General features: G+C 46.5%; 1 protein-coding gene across 2 annotated transcripts; it reads left to right on the forward strand.

Annotated features, from left to right (window-relative positions):
- Positions 1 to 2,742: 2,742 nt before the first annotated feature.
- Positions 2,743 to 18,096, forward strand: GPR20 (G protein-coupled receptor 20). 2 transcript variants are annotated; one of them, XM_073329333.1, is made up of 2 exons: positions 2,743 to 2,982; positions 16,230 to 18,096. In XM_073329333.1, the coding sequence occupies exons 1-2, from the start codon at positions 2,743 to 2,745 to the stop codon at positions 17,325 to 17,327; spliced, it is 1,338 nt and encodes a 445-aa protein (XP_073185434.1). In that variant the 3' UTR covers positions 17,328 to 18,096. The 2 variants fall into 2 exon arrangements, with proteins under 2 accessions (XP_073185434.1, XP_073185435.1); XM_073329334.2 differs by lacking the exon at positions 2,743 to 2,982 and having other exon boundaries at positions 16,238 to 18,096.
- The last annotated feature ends 248 nt before the right edge of the window (positions 18,097 to 18,344 follow it).

Below are 18,344 nucleotides of genomic sequence, written 5' to 3' on the forward strand. Positions count from 1 at the left end.
TACAGGCAGCCATGGGAAACCTGCCTCTCGACACATCATGCTCGGCACAGACTCACAGGCCACTTGAAATGTTCCAGCTGTTGCCACTGTGACTACAACTCTAAATTCAGCACTGAGGGAGAGTATGTGACAGCAGGGAAAGCTCTCTTTAACCCATGTGCTAGGGATGGGAGTACAGCAGCTGTGTGGCATGCAAAGTCAGCATGGGGGACAAAGCAGGGAGCCACCCAGTCAATGAGCAGGTGAACAGAACACCAATATCAAGAGAACACCCTGGGAGAAAAATCCCCTCCTTCTCCCTGACCAGGACTTTGGAAAGAAGCCCTCCCAGCACATTTAACTTGAGATTTACTCTCTAGGGCAAGAGCATGTCTGGAAGGTCTCCGTTACGTTCCCATCACAGCCTGTATAGAGGAGAATGAAGTATTTGCTTTGTTTCCATGGGTTCACCACTTCTCTGTTGTACTCTTCATTCCATTGCATGCCAGCATGGAAGATGGAGCCTTGGTGGAGAAGATGGTGGGAGAGTGTGATGCGAGCTCCTGCATCAGTCCAATGATTAGCTGGGAAGAGATTTTTCATGCAGCCCTTGCCAGGCTGCTTGCTTTTAAAGTCCCTGGGATTTCGCCGCACGCAAGTGACGTGGGTGTCCAGAAGGAAAGCTGTGTTGGAGCTCAGGATGGGAAGGCTAACTGAACTGGAAAGCTCCCGAGGTCAGGGAGTATGTTCCAGAAATAGGGACAGAGAACCTGTTCCTGATTATGGGGAAAACCAAAAATAGACAATTAAAGAATAACACAGAACCACACAAAGTTCAGCCTGAGGCTCCCTGGGAAAGATCCAAGGATGACAACATTCCAGAAAGTGTGGTCAACCAACCTTCTCTAATAACCACTGCTCCAGTGAGACACTGGTGGGCTGAGTTTACCATTGGTCTATTTATGGGCCTGGCATATGGACCCAAAGTTCAATCTCCCTTGAATGAACCTGTGACATGCTGATTGGCTGTGTCCCAGCCTTCCCCCGTTTGTTCTATTGTGCGTCTACACACGGTGTTCAAATATTGCATTAAGCTATTTATATCGAAATTTGGCAGCCACTGAAGAAAACAGCTTCGTAATTAATCATATTTGACACTACATTTACCGTTAGTGTTAATTTTCATGACTGAGGTGATTCCTGCCTCTGCAGCTGTGGATGAAATCCCCAATGGCAGGTGAAATTCTGTTCCGTAGCAGGGGGGTCTGCGGGGTGCCATACACATTCCATGCTCCTCAGATTAGTGCCCCCACAGCAACGTGCACAAGGGATGGGTGGGAATGGGACAAGGGGGCAAGGCTATGTAGATGCTCCTGCCTTTATCAACATTCCCTAGCCCTGCCCAGAGGCTGTATTACAGTCAAAGGGGCTACTGGGGTAGTGTCCATGAAGCGACTCCAGACACGCTCTGCGACCATTGCCTTGGGAGGCTTGTCTTGCGTTGGCACTGTTTCAGGAAGAAGCTCTTAGTTACTATTATCAATAAAATGGGTTGGATGGTTTGTTTGGTGAACTCCCTGTGGAAACGACACCCTCTCATTTGCTGCATTCAGTGTCAAAGAGGAGTTGGACATTCACAATACATGCACATGTAATGAGAACTGGGTTTCTTTATTTAGCCAGGTCTGACCAAAACTCAGAACAGATCATAATAATCCAGCTATCAAACCACTGCTACTGAGACTGATTCTGTGGTGAAACTTCTAACCACTTTTTGGCCTATCTTCAACTGGTGCCAATCTGCTCACTCCTTTCAGTGTCTGAAAAGCTTGCAGCTGGTTAGCTAAGACTCTGCAATCATGCTAATCATAGTATTTGATATAGTGCCTCTCTTTCGAATATCTCAACTCCGTTTATGAACAGTAATTAAACTCATCATTCAGAAGCGTAAACTGATGTGCCGAGATGTTAAGTAGCTTGGATAAATTCATACATATGGGAACAAAACCCAGGAGTCCTGACTCTCTACTGATCTAACTTATGAGCTACTTGCCACTAGGCAGATAGCTGTCTAAACTTCTATCAACACCATTGTTCCAATGAGTAGGATTTTGAAAAGGGAAGGCATTTATTGATGTTTCTTCTTCCCAAACCATGGCACGCAAGTCATCTGGCACTTCAAAATGCCAGCAGATTCCACAGATTAGATCAAAAATTATTTATCGTTTGCAATGTGGTAGCACCCAAAATCTGTAAGACACAGTAGTCCCTGTCTAGGCAACTTCCTCCCTTTTTGCTCCCCCAATGTGTCCTCCTCGTACCATGCCCAGCCCCTGGTAGAGATTCAGGCTCTGTATGAGAGCTTGGCAGGAACAAAGCAGTATGTCAGATGGTATCTATATTAATGAAAGTGCAAAAGATGGTCTGCAGGACCTCTCGCCTGTCCCCTGAATTCACCAGCGGAGGAGGAAGCTCTTGGAGATCTTGATAAGAGCAATGAGACTAGACAAAGGCAATTTAAAACTTGACTTACACCCTGAAGCAAAAAATATGTCTCCTGATTTGTACCAAGGCGGGGAAGCTCATCTCCCCTATGGAGATAGGAAAGCTACCCCATGGCAATGGACACCGAGATTTATTGAGTAGAGATGCTTAGGCATTAGTATCACAGGGAAGGTCTTAAGTCCTCTCCAACATTTCTAACACTTCATAAACTTCAGACAGACTTGGGCGAGAAGCCAGATGCTTGCAAAGAAATTCTGAATGCTGAAGGCAAGAAGTGGAATTTTTTTGTTAGTATATTTTTTCCTCTTGGTTTCAATGCTATATTTAGGGAGGTGGGGGGAGGGGAGAGAGAGATTAGGCATTTCTTCATCTTCTGTAGTCACTCCAGTTGTTCTGCTCCTCATAACCGATGTCTCCTTTTGGGATATTGTTCAGCTCCACCAGGGAATTTTCTTAACCAGGGCTTCTGTAAAGGCAAAAGAGGAAAGCAGATCAGAGGTAAGTCAGCCTGTCACTTCTGAGGCAGCACATAATAATTATTGCTCTGATGAACAATGATCAGTTATTCGCCAGGGAGAATGACTGAAGTCGTTTCAGAAAAGGTTTGGAGTAAGTGAATCAATTCTGCTTGGTCATTCCGGGGGACTGAACTCAGCAATCCAGTGCTATGAGTTTGAGAGTCCCATAGCAGGCAGCTGTAGCCAACTCAGATCGTCCATGGATTGGGAGGAGAGGTGCAGATGTAGTGCACTCTAAACAGTGGGGTATATAAGCTCTCCTGGTCTTGATTTTCCCATTGCAGTAACTCTCTGGTTTTGGTTGAGTCACTCATTGCCCGTGAAGGGGGAATGAGTCCTGGCCGGACTCTGTTCCTGACTGTTCTGTGTGGCCTTGTGCACATCCCCTGAACTTCTCTGCAGCTGAGTTTGTAAAATGGTATCACCGTATTTATCTACTTCACAGGGAATTTACCTAATTCACAGTGAGAATTATTTAAGGTTTACAAAGTGTTTTGCATTGCTCGTGTGAAAGGCATCACATCGCCATTAACATCTGTCACTACTTTGGGTCTGTATTTGGTTGTTAAACTTGAATTCTTGTTAAAGTTGGCTTACACAGATTAAAAAGTAGGAAGGCCATGCTGCTCTGTTCATTGTCTCTTCACACATGGCACAGAAAGCTAGGCTTGCTGAGGGCTGGAGAATGGTGCAGGTCTAAGCTTGACGGCGCAGCAGAAAGTGAGAGAATCTTTCAGAACAATGCAGCTTTCCTTCTTTTAATAAAGTGCCTAGGTCACTATTAGAAGAAACACTTTAGCATGGTCATATGACATGCCCTTTTGATATGGCTGCTACTAGTGGGAAATTGGGGTAAAATACTCGATCCGTTGCTCATTTCAAACCTTTTCCTCAGGGAAAATTAAACTTGCAAAGCCCATACAGTTGGTCGGAATTGCAGTGAGCCTGGCACGTGTCTAGTGCTAAAATCCTATAGAACAAGAGGTGAAAATTTCACTAAAAAGAGTCGAGACTCAGACATTTGAGAATTCAACCAAGCAAACGTTTATTTCCTGTGGAACCTTTATTATCGATCTACAGAGAGAGAAATAGCAAGAAAGTCCAGTCCAATGGAAAGGGCAGTTGTTTGGGAGTCATAAAATGTGCAGTTTCTTTCTATGTATGCCACTAACCTGCTATGTGCCTCGGTTTCCCCGTCAGTAGACAGAGAATAAGGGTACTCGCAAAACACTTGGAGATCAAGGGATGAAACTGCTATTCTGAAGTATTTTGATTAGCATTCAGGAGAAGCAGTGTACACTTTGTCCTCTGCACTTTCACTCAGCATTTGAACCAAATTCTGGAGTGGCCAATAGTGTTCTCTCTAGTGGCAATGACTAAAATAAAGGAAGCCTATGTGGGGAAGTCATATGTTGGATGACATGCTGATGGAGTGATTCTCATAGGTCTGCCTTTGTTTGGCACGTAACCCTGGGCGAGAAAGTTAAGGGACCAAACATAACTCCCTGTTGAAAGGCTCTGCCATTCATAGCCCCAGCCAATTCTGCTCAGGCCTGTTGTCAAATCTAAGAGCAGCCAGGCAGCTGGAGGAAAAATAAAGAGCAGAACTTCACCTTAATACACAAATGGCTCATGGCTCAGAGGTCTTTCAAATAAAAGAACCTTCCCTTTCAAAAAGGTACTGCACAGATGTCTTTTGCCTCTTGTAGGGAGTTACTACGTAATAGAGATACAGAGATGATGGACAGCATGATGTAAGATGTATTTCTCGCCTCTGCTCACTAATCCATCTCACCCAGGTGTACTATTAGCATTCAAAATCTCTGAGCTTCTTTCTGAAAGCGGCCCCTTTTTTAAAATAATAAAGATCCTGTTACAAAAAGGCCTGTCTTCCTCACAGACATGGACTTTCCCCCGGTTATACTGATCCCTCGACCGGGACTGACAGATCTCAGTCCTGGATCAATGAGGTCTGTATTCCCACACAATCTCCGGTCTAGAGACGAACATGGTGTCCACTGGAGATGTGTCATTCCAATGCTTCTCAGCGATAGATGGTGTTTGTTTCTAGCTCTGGCAGATTGTGAGATATTGAACCTTCCAAATCACAATGGGAGAGCTTAATAGATCATTTGTACAGATATGAAAATGTACCGCTCAACCTAAGGCTTTACAGGAAGAGGGACATACAAAATACTATGGCACCAATAAGATGTTTGAAAAGTCTAAACATTTCAGGAGCAACTCTTCTCTAAAACATGGCATGAACAAGTCTGTGGTGGCTTGAAGGCTTTATTGGCACTGAGACAGGCGACCAGGGTAATGTAACCATTTCTGATTCGTGATAAGAATAAACTCATAACAGCACTGACCATTGTGTGTGTATATTTAGTGACAGGCAAGTGACATATTTCTATATATATATAGGTCTTCTTCTTCCCTCACGTCTACTGGTGTAAATCAGGCGTAACTGTTGAAGTCCGTGGAGTTACACCACTGCAAAATAAACATAGTAATAGACAAGCCCTTGAATATTTCCTAGTATGCAGATTTGTATTTTCACAAGCTTCAGTCCATATTTTCCATGCTTGAGCAATGACAGGGCTGAAGGAGTGCAGCTCTTTCCGGGTTTTAAATAGAGTCTCCAGAGTGTCTAGCATTGCTGATATTTCGCCAGAGCATCAGCTTCTAGCCTGCTTTCAGAAAGAATGCATCTGTGCCCAACTGAATGGCCCAATTACACTTTAAAAAAATAATTCTGAAAAATTGAATTTGCCTTCTGTAATTGACAAAAATCCCTTTAGGTCTTTGGCATGACACTGATGGGACGTTAGGATATATAATTGCTGGAACATAGGTATAGTTTTCTGAGGGGATGCTCCCGCAATGTGATCCGTGAAGGATCCTGCATCCTTGTGGGTCAGTTGACAGGATCCTAGCCCTAGACTGCAAGCTCTGAGGAGCAGGAACTGTATACACCTGTATGCATGTGTAACCCACCGCTCAGTGTGTGTTGGTGCTGATCCGCAGAGCCGGTGAGCTGTTAAAGCCACAAGCTACAGAAGTTTGGTTCTTTAGCTCAAGTTGTAGCAGGTCATGCTTTTAGCTCTGGCAGGCTGCAGTTCAAACCCCAGTGTGCCAGCAGAGAGCGTGGATAATAATTCAAGGTCCATGAGTACTTCCATTCTAACCCCCTTTTCAGTTACTTTCCAACTTCCAAACTTTTCGCCCGTCAGAACAAAACTTTCAGGGCCTTGCTTTTTCCTTAAGTTTGAACAAAATACTTCCCCATTTATAAAACCCTGGTGACTTTTTTGAAGAGCTCTAAATGCCAACGTACCGAGGAAGCTTGGCAACTGGGGAAAGTTGCATTTGGCATGGAAATAGCCCTAACAGAAAAGAAATTCATTGGAGAGGTCTGGTTAAAAAAAAAAAAAAGCCGGGGCGGGGGTTTGATTTGACTAAGTTATGAGGGCTTGAAAATTGTCCTCTCTGCAGACATAGTCTAATTTTTAAAAAAGACTTGAAACAGGGTTTTTTTTCCTAACCAGCGTTCTGGGTGAAAGAACACACCTGACTAGAGTTAGTGTGGTGTGCGTAACCTTAACTGCAGCATCCTCGATTTGCAGGGTTTCGTTCTGAAAGCCAGATGCTGGCGTAACAGTGTTTTCTATGAGAGAGGGTAATAAATGTGAACAAATGTGAAAAGTGCTGAACTGATGTTCCTGAGTACTGAAATTCTCCAGCCACAGAGTGGACACTGAGCTTGGTAAAGGCAACTTTCCCCCATTCAACCCCAGCCTACCTGTCTCAACTGTGATATGATGGGGGCCAGACTAGGGCTGATTGTGATCAGTCAGGGACAGATTTTTAAAGAGATTCTAGCCACCAAAAGATGCAGCTAGGTACCTGGCAAGATTTTCAAAAGCATCTTGGTGCCTAACTCCCACTGGTTTCAATAGGAGTTAAGCACTTTTTAAAAATCTCACTGTGTCCACCTGCATCTTTAGGGGCCTAAATCCCTTCAGCCGCTCTGGTGCCTTCAGACCTTAGCTTCTGCTGAGAATGCCAATGAGGGTGCCACTTAGTGATGGGTCTTTTAGTGATGGAGTCAACTGTCCCCTAGAAAAACCAGCACATTCCACAAAGCCTGTGAGCTTCCCCCTGGATTTGTTTAGCTAGTTTCCTTTCTTCTGAACAGTTCTGAACTCAGGGTATTCTGCTGGCAGTATGCAGCATAGCCATCCTTTCCAAGCTCACTGAGATACACATGGCATAAAAGCTGTGCTCTGTCTACAAAAAATACCATATTTGGCCAGTTTGAGCCATAGTTGAGCAGGAACTTGCCAGCACGCGGATCTGACCATTTTAAATGGAAAGAGAGCGGGTTTAACCCTTCGTTTATAAATAAGATGATAAATCACTGGAGGAAATTTAAACACAGAGTGGCTGCAAAGCTAAACACACGCCGAAGCCGTTCCCAGAGAGCTGGGTAACGTTCGAAGGCAGGAGGTGGGTAGGAATTAGCCCAGCTGTTCAGATTCAGGGCTGTGAGACGGGGAAAAGCCGAAGCATTAACTTCGACTGTTTATTTGAATTACACTCTGGCTTGTTTGTTAATGTTCTTTTCGGTCTTGGCTGTCGCACCATGTGGCTCTCTCGTTCCCTCACTCTGTGCCCCCGTGCCGAGATCCTGTCTGCTCATGCCGCTAAATAACCCTTTAACGGTGCAAGTGCTGCTACAACAGAGCTTGGTTCATTCCCCCTGGCTGCCTGTCTTCTGCATCCCACTTTGCATCAGAGGGCCTGAGCCAAAGGCCAAGTGAAAAGACTTCCCTGGTCTTTGCTAAGCATTGGACCAGGCCCCTAAAGACGAGGCTGACGTCGATGTTCGCTGCAGAAGCAAAACTAAAAATGCAGTGAATGAAAACCTGGTGGTCAGCTCTGCCCTGCTGGGAGCGGCCCAACAGTCCCAGGGCTGAGCTACCGCTGAGAAATAAGCTGACAACAGGGAAAGAGACTTTAGGGTCTGGTCCAGCAAAGCAGCCGTCCGTTTCCTATCTGGAAATGGAATGGAATCAGGGCCGGCTCTAGGTTTTTTGCTGTCCCAAGCTGGGGTGGGGCCGGGGCTCGCAGGCGGCGCTGGAAGCGGAAGGAGCGATGTCACCTTCTCCCAGCGCCTGCAGGGGCTTCTCCCCCCCACCTCCCCCCCCGGCCCGGCCGCGCAAAGAAGCCCCGAGATAAGGGGTGGCACAAGGCAGCGCAGCCCCGGCTCCCCGGCCGGACTCGCCCTCTCCTCCCCAGTTAGCGGCTGGGCCCTGGCAGCTCAGCATCCCGGGGCTGGGGCTTCCCCTTCCCGCTGCGGCCGGAGGCACGGCGCCCTCATCCCATCTAAGTGGCGCAGCTCCGAGAGCGCAACTGCCCCGAAAAGAAAGACTGGCCGGAGCGCCGCCCCTGGAAATGTGCCGTCCCGAGCACGTGCTCGCTTTGCTGGTGCCTAGAGCTGGCCCTGGATGGAATCAGCCCGTGGCATGGGTCAGGGATAAAGAATCGCTAAGAGAGTTGCTCTTCTAACACTGAACAAGGAGCTTGATCAGAATAAGGAAAACAATAGCAACCCTAAGCCTTTGTTTTCTCCCTTTCCCAACCCCCATCCCGCCTAGCTGCCTGCTACAGATTTAAAGAAACCAGGGGCATGTGCAGGCATTTAAATGTCACTGTTTTTGGAGGGGCAGGTTCTGTGCCCTTGCTGCAGCCCTGGGGCCGGGGGAGCTCGCTCTCCCCACCCCGGCCCCAGAAAGAAACAGCATACAGATCCTTACAACCTCAGGTGCTGAATCTGGCCTTTGATAATAAGGTATCTGACAGTGGTGTCGATAACTGAACAGTTAGGCTGACGCCAGATACTTAGACAATGATTAGGTCTGCAGAAATGGGTAGGAATTTGGGGGGAGAAGAAGCTTTTTCATGATATTATGATGCTTCCACTCTGCTGTCACCGCGACACGCAAATGAAAATAATTGGATAAAAAGATAAATAGATCTGAGCAGCGAAGATCTGACGCAGTCCAGTTCCAAACTGTCCCAGCATGTCAGGGGTGCTTGAGCCAGAGGGGTAACATGGTCCTGTGAGCAGTGCACCCGGTTTGGAATAAGGAGACCTGGGAGACCTCTGGAGAGTCTTGACTCTGCCGCTGACTTTCTCTTTGCCCTTCAGCAAGTCACTTTGGACAAGATTACTAAAGGTGTTTAGAGATTGCTGCACTCAGCATTGCCATGCCCAACAGAGTTAGGTGCTTAAGTCTCATTTTCAAAAGGGATATAGGCACTTAGGAGCCAAAATCCCATTGGCAGCCAATGGGACTTAGGCTCCTCTGTGCCTAAATCACTTGTGAAAAATGAGACTTAGGCTCCTAAATCAGGTAGGCATTACAAAGTTGAGTGCAGCAATGCTTAAACCCCTACAGAAATCTGGGCCTTTGCCCCTCTGTGCCTCTATATCCCCATTTTACAGAAGAGGACAATATACCTTTTGTCAAGCCCTCGGAGCTCTACAGCTGAAAAGTACTAAGTAATATTAACTGGGATTTTGGTCCAGAGCCATCTCATTTTTAAAATATGGGTGGAGGCTTTTTAGTTTTTGCCTTACCAGCTCCCCAGTCCCTAACGCATATTACCAAGCGATGGGGGTAGAAAAATAATAGAATGTGACCCAACAATAAAAGTCCACTCACCTTATATTACAACTCTCCTGTAACGATTTCAATTCTGATCTGGAGAAGGTGCAAGCTCTCTTTTGCATGGGGCCCAACTTGCGGCTTTTGCATTGCCCGCTAGTGAGGAAACCTTTAGCGTAGGGGTGGCCAACCTGAGCAGGAGAAGGAGCCAGAATATACCAAAGTACACTGCCAAAGAGCCACAGTAATACGACAGCAGCCCCCCATCAGCTCCTCCCCGTCCCCGCTCCCAGTGCCTCCTGCCCACCAGCAGCCCCACCGATCAGCGCCTCCCTGCATCTCCTGATCAGCTGTTTTGTGGCGTGCAAGAGGCTCTGGGGGTGGGGGAGAGGAGCGAGGGTATGGCAGGATCAGGGGAGGGGGTGGGAAGGGGTAGAGTGGGGGCAGGGCCTTTTGCAGAGCCAGGGGTTGAGCAGTGAGCACCCCCCGGCACGTTGGAAAGTTGGTACCTGTAGCTCCAGCCCTGGAGTCGGTGCCTCTACAAGGAGCCGCATATTGACGTCTGAAGAGCCGCATGGGGCTCCGGAGCCCCAGGTGGGCCACCCCTGCTTTAGCATAACCTTTTGGGCTTTGTTACTGAGACCTTGGTACCAAGGCAGGCACAAGGGACGCCAAATAGAAGCCATCTCCACGCCATCCTGTATCTACTTTTCTCCGACACAGATCCTTCCCTTTTCCATGGAGACAAGCAGAGGCAGGGTGAACAGATCTAAACCAACCATGTTGGCCTCTCCCTTACAAAAATCCAACACTGTAAATTCAGTTTGGCAGACAAAGGGTTACCTACCACCTTTTGGATACTAGGTCTGCAAAGGCCAAGAGCTTGCTTCACTTTAAACTGGGGCTAGGTGAACAAGCCATATGATTTGCCTCAAGTATCTACAGTATATGAACAATATTCCTCGAGGCCGGGGCATGTCCATTTTATTTGCCTGTAAAGCACCATGCATACCTATGACACTCTCAATTATAGTGATAATGAGGCATGTTTACAGCATATTTTGCTCAAGTGGCTAACTTGAACTAAACTGGAGCAAAGGAAAATGTAGGGTGAATATTGGAAATTCCTATGCCAGAGGAAGAAAAATCGCACAGGAGAAGTAGTGGAAGCTCATAACTTGGGACATTTAAAACTAGACTGGATGCGTAGAAACGATGATAGACAAAGAGCAAACCGGATCACATGACCAAGGGCAGCTAACAATTCAAATTTGGCTGTCTCAGTTCCAAGGCTTTGTTCTCACTGCCTGATGTAAATTACAATGAAATATTTTTGGTGCCGTAATTGTCTGAAGGCGTCTATCTCCAGTGTTCTGCTTTCTCTGATTTGGATCACTGTGTCGGTGTGTTTTTCATTTTTATTCTCTTGTTTGCATTGTATCTGACTCTTACTTGGGGGCTGATCCAACACCAGTGGGCGTGTTTCTTTGACTTTCATGGGAGATTAGGCCTTTGGTCTCATATGTTTAATTCTGTCCTTACTTTAATATAAATTAAAATGCCATTGCCACCCTCAGTTCCAACTTGAGAGGCAGAATAGAGACTGTGTCATTCTGTATTTCAGACTCAGGTAGAAACTCTCAGATCGAGCCGGGGCAGAATTGGATTTCTATTTTTTTATCATTTCAACAGATAATATCAATGTTCATTTTAAAGCATTTTTTTAGCTTTTAATTATTTAAATTTTCACAGTGGCAGGAAGTTATCAGGGGGAGAGTCAGACAAAGCAGCAAACTTGTGGCTCTCCTCATCAGGGCAGGCCAGAGAAAGGGGATTCTGTTTCATGGAGCATTTTGATATTTCAGATTTGGTTTTGCCGCGATTTGGAACAAAACCCAACCATTTTGAAATTCTCCATGACTTCCCCAGAGCTGCGAACCTTGAGACCCCTGGAATCCCCAGCTCCAGGGCCATGCCCTTCATGGGCTACCCCAGAGCCACGGACCCTGAGATCTCCAGTTCAAGGGCTTTCTGCCTCATGGGCTGACCCTAGAAGCCCAGAAATTCCATGCTGCCCTAGAACCACAATCCAGGGAGCTTGGGAGCCAGTGCTCCCAGGACTTCCAGGTTCCCAGTTTCCCATCAGACCACCAGATAGGCTGCCAAAGAGCTGGGAACCTAGAAGTCTGGGCTCCCCAGCAGCCCGCCACTTCGCTGAAATTGAAGCAAAGCATTGCATCTAATCGGCATTCCTGGACGGAAACCCGTTCCCCTGGCGAATTTCCAACCCACTCTGCTCATTAGGTTGCATTTTACAGGGGTAACTATTAATAGGAGCTTCTTGCAGGCAAAGCAACGCTCGTTCTGTTTCCAAGAATTTCTCATGAGCAGCAGAGTGGTTGAGCACATGTAGAGAATCTCTTCAAATGCTCCAACGCTCACTTAGAAGAGCACTGGGCTTTCTAGAAACCTTCCCAGGCTTTCTGCAGATTGCACAGGACATTTCACCTTCTCTGACGGGAACTCCAAGGATATTTCAAGTTCTGTTAATTCTGTTTACATCTAAGTTTCTCATATTACTAAGTTTATTCATTGATCTCATGTGCTTTAAGCTCGTTTGGCCCAGGGCTTTCAGTATTATCCTCGGCTGATGCTCTCGGGGGGGGGTTAACCCCCAGGTCCCAAGAGGCTGATTTGAGGTATTCCAGATGTTTTTCAAACCACTTATTTCAATCAGCCAAGTTTCCATATATATAGTTTTTATACCAATATGTTTAAAATAGTGGGTAAGTCGGGAATGATTTGAAAATTAAACTATTGGACCCTGGCAGTAGCAGCTTGGTTTGGAATCTCAAGGCTAATGTTGCTATGTCTACAAAGCTCTAGAAGCTGCTACACAGCTGACTGAGTCTTGGGTGTAAAATGAAGTTGTTCCTTACTTTTATGGCGAAGGTAACTGCCTGGAAACTATCTGACTGTATCTGAAGAACTCAGACCCTCTATCTGCGCACCCCAATCACAGGTCAGAGCACCAGCAGACACTCAAAGCAAGGCTCAGCCTCTGGTACACTCAACAGGGCACTTCTCCCTGTTCCCACCTGTCCCCGTGCCTCAGTGAGTCGCAGCTGAGAATACCAGATTCAGGACAAACTGCTGAGAAATAGGGCAGGCTCACCTCAAACTGGTGGTTATTCTATCATAAAATCATAGAATATCCGGGTTGAAAGGGACCTCAGGAGGTCATCTAGTCCAACCCCCTGCTCAAAGCAGGACTGGTTCCCAACTAAATCATCCCAGCCAGGGCTTTGTGAAGCCTGACCTTAAAAACCTCTAAGGAAGAAGATTCCACCACCTCCCTAGATAACCCATTCCAGTGCTTCACCACGCTCCTAGTGAAAAAGTTTTTCCTAATATCCAACCTAAACCTCCCCTACTGCAACTTGAGATCATTACTCCTTGTTCTGTCATCTGCTACCACTGAGAACAGTCTAGATCCATCCTCTTTGTAACCCACTTTCAGGTAGTTGAAAGCAGCTATCAAATCCCCCCTCATTCTTCTCTTCTGCAGATTAAATAATCATTAGATTGTACAAAGCCAGTAATAAAAGTAAACTTCGGTCTCACCACACTGGTTAACAAGAAGCAAAATATGCAGGCTCCTTTGGCATTCCAGCCCTTATTGCACCACTGGACTTTGTGATGAGTGGTTCCTGAAATCCAGTTTCATCAGACAAAGAGATCAGACCACACAGCCAGGTCAATATACAAGAACCATACTGCTGCCAATCCTTTAGTCACTAAAGTCTAGTTGTTTATTAATAAAGAAAAGAAGAAGAGAGTTAAAATGGTTAATAGAATCATATACCTACAATAATGGCAATGTTCTTATAGCAGGTTTTTAGCAGTGATGTTACAGACGGCTGGCTTGTAAAGTCTCTGGTAACTTCCAAAAGATTGGAAGTTCCTCAGTCCATAGTCCAATATGCTCCTTTTGGTTGTAAATTCACAGTCCAGAGAATCAGAGAAGGAAAAATGGAGTCATTTCAGGGGTCTGTGATACCCTTTGTCATGTGCCTGGAAATGTACAGTCCCAAACAAAGCTCACAGCACAGTTTGCGGGAAATTACTGGCACAAGATGGAGTCCAGGGCCTCAGGAGCATGTCACATGCCCTTACATGGCTTGCTGACTCACAGGGGCAGCCACTGGCCATATCCGTCCTAAGGTGTTCACAGAAAGACTTATCCAAGTGGAATGAGTTTCTCCTTTGGCCCGTTGTGAGAGGGAACTGTTCTTAATGGGCAATCAAGGTTGGTCATAGTTCAACCCTACAGCATCACTGCCAAAGCTCACTTCTCTGCTACCACTTAACCCCTAGACAACCCACCCCCAAGACAACACAGAGCTCTAGGCAGAGAGAGTGCCCCTGTGGGTCAGTCCCAGGCTGTGACACCATCACTTCTCCATGGCCTCACCCCTCCATCTGGAGTGGCAAAAGAAGGAAGAGAGGCAGGGACAGGGGTAGTGATCTGGGGCCCTTTCTTACATTCAGACTGCACCAGGCAGTGGGGAGGGTCCCAATATTTACATGCTGGCCTCTGAGCTGTCTCTGCCTGGCTGGATGAGCTGGGCATGCTGCACCTTCTCCTTCTGCCACACACAATCCTCTCTTGGGGGAGTATTGGCAGGGCCCCTGCTACTTCCAGGTGTCGTTAACGGGTCATTGATATCCATGGGACAGTTCACACCTCTCCGAGCAACCATTGTAGGCTCTTTGTATGCTCAGGGAGATGTTGCTGTCTTTGTACGCTCTGGCAGATGTTGCTGTCACTTCCAGGTGTAGTTAACACCCTATTGAAATTCATAGGACAGTTCACACCTCTCAGAGCAAGTGTCTCAGGCTCTTTGCACACTCAGGCAGATGTTGCTGTCTTGGTTATGCCCACTTCATATTTTCAATACCTTCCCAAGCTTGAGGGCTAGAAGCTTACCCCAGACCACTGTTGATGTGGCCAGTGTTCCCACACTGCCCCAAGGCCCACCTGCTGTGCTTGTCTGGCACTTTAATTATAATTATTATTTACTTATGGATTTGTATGAGAATAGTGCTGGGTGCCCCTGTCATTGACCCCGTTGCTCTAGGCACTGGACAAACACCGAACAAACAAAAACAAAAGGAGGACTTGTGGCACCTGAGAGACTAACCAATTTATTTGAGCATGAGCTTTCGTGAGATAGCTCACTTCATCGGATGCATCGGATGCAAAAGTACTCCTTTTCTTTTTGTGGATACAGACTAACAGGACTGCTACTCTGAAACAGAACAAACAAAGAGTCCCTGCTCCAAAAAGCTTATGCAATCTAAGTATGAGACAAGAGACACAAGGTGGATACAGACAGACGAATAGTGGAAGCACAAGGAAACAATCAGACACTACTGCTCAGCATGACAGGCTGTGATGTCAGCACACCAGCTGCCTAATTCTTGCCTAGATAGCATTTCTACATGTCCCAAGCTTCTGAGCAATAGGATTTTCCCCAGCCCGCTAAGTGAAGATTTTTAAATGAGAATGAAGAATTTGGAGACCATTTTTCCACCATGGTTGGCTCACCTCTGTGCCCAGTGGCATCAATCATACCACCTGTATGCAAGGAACAAAGTCACCCTGCTCTGGTCTGCCCAGTCCTTACTCACGATTCCTGTGAAACTCTGCTGAAAGATAGTGCCTCTCATTGACTCCCAGCAATAAGTGAGTCAACAGATCTGTGTCTTCTTTACTTTAAAAACTGAACAGATGTGTGCATGCCTAAAGGTACATCTGAACTTGGCGCTGGGGGTACGATTCCCAGCTCCAGGAGACATACCTGCGCTAGCTCTCATCCTACCAGTGTGCTAAAAATAGAGCATAGCCCCAGCAGTGCAACCAGCAGGAGGGGCTAGTTGCCCTGAGTACATGCCTAGGGTCTCTGATGGGCATGTATTTCGGTCTGCTAGCTCAAGGACAGCTAGTCCGGGTATGTCTCCTCAAGCTGGAATTCACCACTCCCCCCAGCTCCAAATGTAGACATTCCCTACATTCACTTTGCCTATTGCTGTACCTCTTGTCCATCCACAGATCTTTCCCTCCTTGTGGTTTGTTATCCCATCATGTTGGGCCGTATCTATAATATGGAGTGTAAGCTGTTCAGAGCAGTAGCATGACTCTGCTTAGCTTGTGAGATGTGATGTGATCGCAGACTGAGATGGTCTGGCTGCAGGCCCCTGGGGAGATATAATTATCCATAGATTCCCAAGCCAGAGGGGACCATTGTGATCATCTAGTCTGACCTCCTGTGTAACACAGGCCATGGAACTTCCCCCAGATAATTCCCAGCGCAGATCTTTTAGCAACACACCCAATCTCGATTTTAAAATTGCGATTAATAGAGAATCCACCACAACCCTTGGTAAATGCCTTCAAAATGCCTCGTAATGTGGCTGCAAGTGTTCTATTCTGTGAACCCCTGCACATGCCTGTAAATGTCTCTTTGCTGTTGCTTCCTTCTTCCAGGTCCCCAGAGCACTGAGTATGCACGCCTCCTCCACCCGAGTACCAGCCCTTAACCTTCTCAACTCCACGAGGGCGCCCAACTCTAGCATCTCAGATGAGGACAACTTGTTCAACAAGTTCATCCATCTGGACCAAGAACTTTACCAAGACTTCTACAGCCTGTGGATAGCCCTGATGGTGGTAAATGCCATCATTTTCCTGGTGGGAGTTGTGCTGAACAGCTTAGCTCTCTACGTGTTCTGCTTCCGCACCAAGACGAAAACCACCTCTGTCATCTACACCATCAACCTGATCGTTACTGATCTACTGGTGGGCTTCTCCTTGCCCACCCGAATCATCATGTACTACACTGCAGGGGATTGCCTGAAATGTTCCTTTGTTCACATCTTCAGCTACTTCGTCAACATGTACTGCAGCATTCTCTTCTTGACGTGCATCTGCATCGACCGGTACCTGGCCATCGTGCAGGTAGAAGCCTCACGTAAGTGGAGGAACCCCAGCTGTGCCAAGGGGATCTGTGTCTTCATCTGGGTCTTTGCAACTGTGGTCACTTTCTCCATCCTGACCATGGCGATAACCTTCGCACCCTGCTGCCTCGCCAAGATCTTTGCCGTGATGGTCTGCGAGTATTTCTTCCCACTCATCATCATCACCTTCTTCACCACCAGGATAATGTGTGCGCTGTCCAAGCCCAGCCTCATGCACCAGAGCCGTGAGAGGCGAATGAGGGCCGTTCAGCTCCTCACCACCGTTCTCATCATCTTCATGATCTGCTTTACACCTTTCCATGTGCGCCAGGTGGCCATTTCCATCAACCCAGACATGCCCCGTGACATCAGCTTAATTGTCTACCATGTGACCATGACTCTGAGTAGCCTCAACAGCTGCATGGACCCCATCGTCTACTGCTTTGTCACCAACAACTTCCAGTTGACCATGAAAAATATCTTCAGGAAGTCAGAGCCTGAGCAGATAAGTGGGGACATTATCACTATGAACAAGAGCTCCAAGGGCTCAGGTACAAATGCGATCATTGCCTTCTCAAACACAATAGGCAGCCCTTTGAGCTTACCTTCAACAAACAGTACACAGATATAATCAGCTCCTAGAGGGACATGCTACAGTAAGCCAGTGTGGAATATTGCTGGGCTGTCTGGTACTATTGCCCTTGGCCTCTTGTTTTCAAATACGAGCTTTGGAGCGACTGTGTTAGAATTTATTCCACGAGAACATTATGCTCTTTTTGGAAAGAGGAACTCTCAGTGCCATTAGTACCAATACAAAAGAAAGTCCATTAATTACAGTTCACAACAGGAATGCTCTGTTTGCATTTTAATATAGATGTTTTACTAGCAGCAAATCCCTTACTGTTGTGGTCTTTCTTTCACTGTTTCACACGGCAGTGTGACAGTAAGATACCAAACTGCAGGAGGACTTAGAAGGCCATAAACACTCTTCTTGTCGGTGAAAGCCTCCCAGCCTCGGGAAGGAATATTGTTGTTGAGTAACGCGGATTCTGCTGACCTTTCCAAGCTACTAGAGACAGCAAAGATTTAAGACACCAAGCAGAGTTGTCAGTTTGAGGTGACTGAACTGAAGCGGGACAAAATAAATCTAACCCACTTGTCACTAGCAGCTATTCAGTTGTTTCTGAAACACATCTGAACTTCCTCAGGGAAGGCACTCTAAAGCAAAACAATATCCCCCCCACCCCCTCAACACACACACCCTTAATATATCAGCTATAAGGAGAGGATTTGTATGACTTTATATAATATATAAACATGCAAGGATTTGTATTGCTTGGTTCAGATTATTCAGTTGGATCACCAGTTTCCTTTTGTTTCAGAGAGGCATGGAAAGAAGCTGTCCAAGCATATGTGATTTCTTGGAAACTCTGTTTCCCACATTTGCTCCCTCTTCTAGCAAATCGGTGGTGATGAAAAGCAGAACTGAAAGACGAAGATGTGTCAGCCTTGTTTAAGTTTATTTTGTGATGCAGCATTAAAATAGGGTTTGCTATAGCAGATCCTACCATTGGTCCAACTAATCTGTATCTACCTTTCCTTTAAGGCTTCAGAGGAAAGCAACAACAACAACAACAAATCCCACAAC

This window comes from Lepidochelys kempii, chromosome 2 (genome assembly GCF_965140285.1).
Source record: "Lepidochelys kempii isolate rLepKem1 chromosome 2, rLepKem1.hap1, whole genome shotgun sequence".
Taxonomy (NCBI): Eukaryota; Metazoa; Chordata; order Testudines; family Cheloniidae; genus Lepidochelys; species Lepidochelys kempii.

What these genes read in the sequence shown, in the direction of transcription:
- GPR20 (XM_073329333.1), top strand. Translation starts at nt 2,743, where the DNA reads ATGCTGAAGGCAAGAAGTGGAATTTTTTTGTTAGTATATTTTTTCCTC. An exon ending in AAGAGGAAAGCAGATCAGAG is followed by an intron (nt 2,983 to 16,229) that starts GTAAGTCAGCCT and finishes TCCTTCTTCCAG; the next exon opens with GTCCCCAGAGCACTGAGTAT.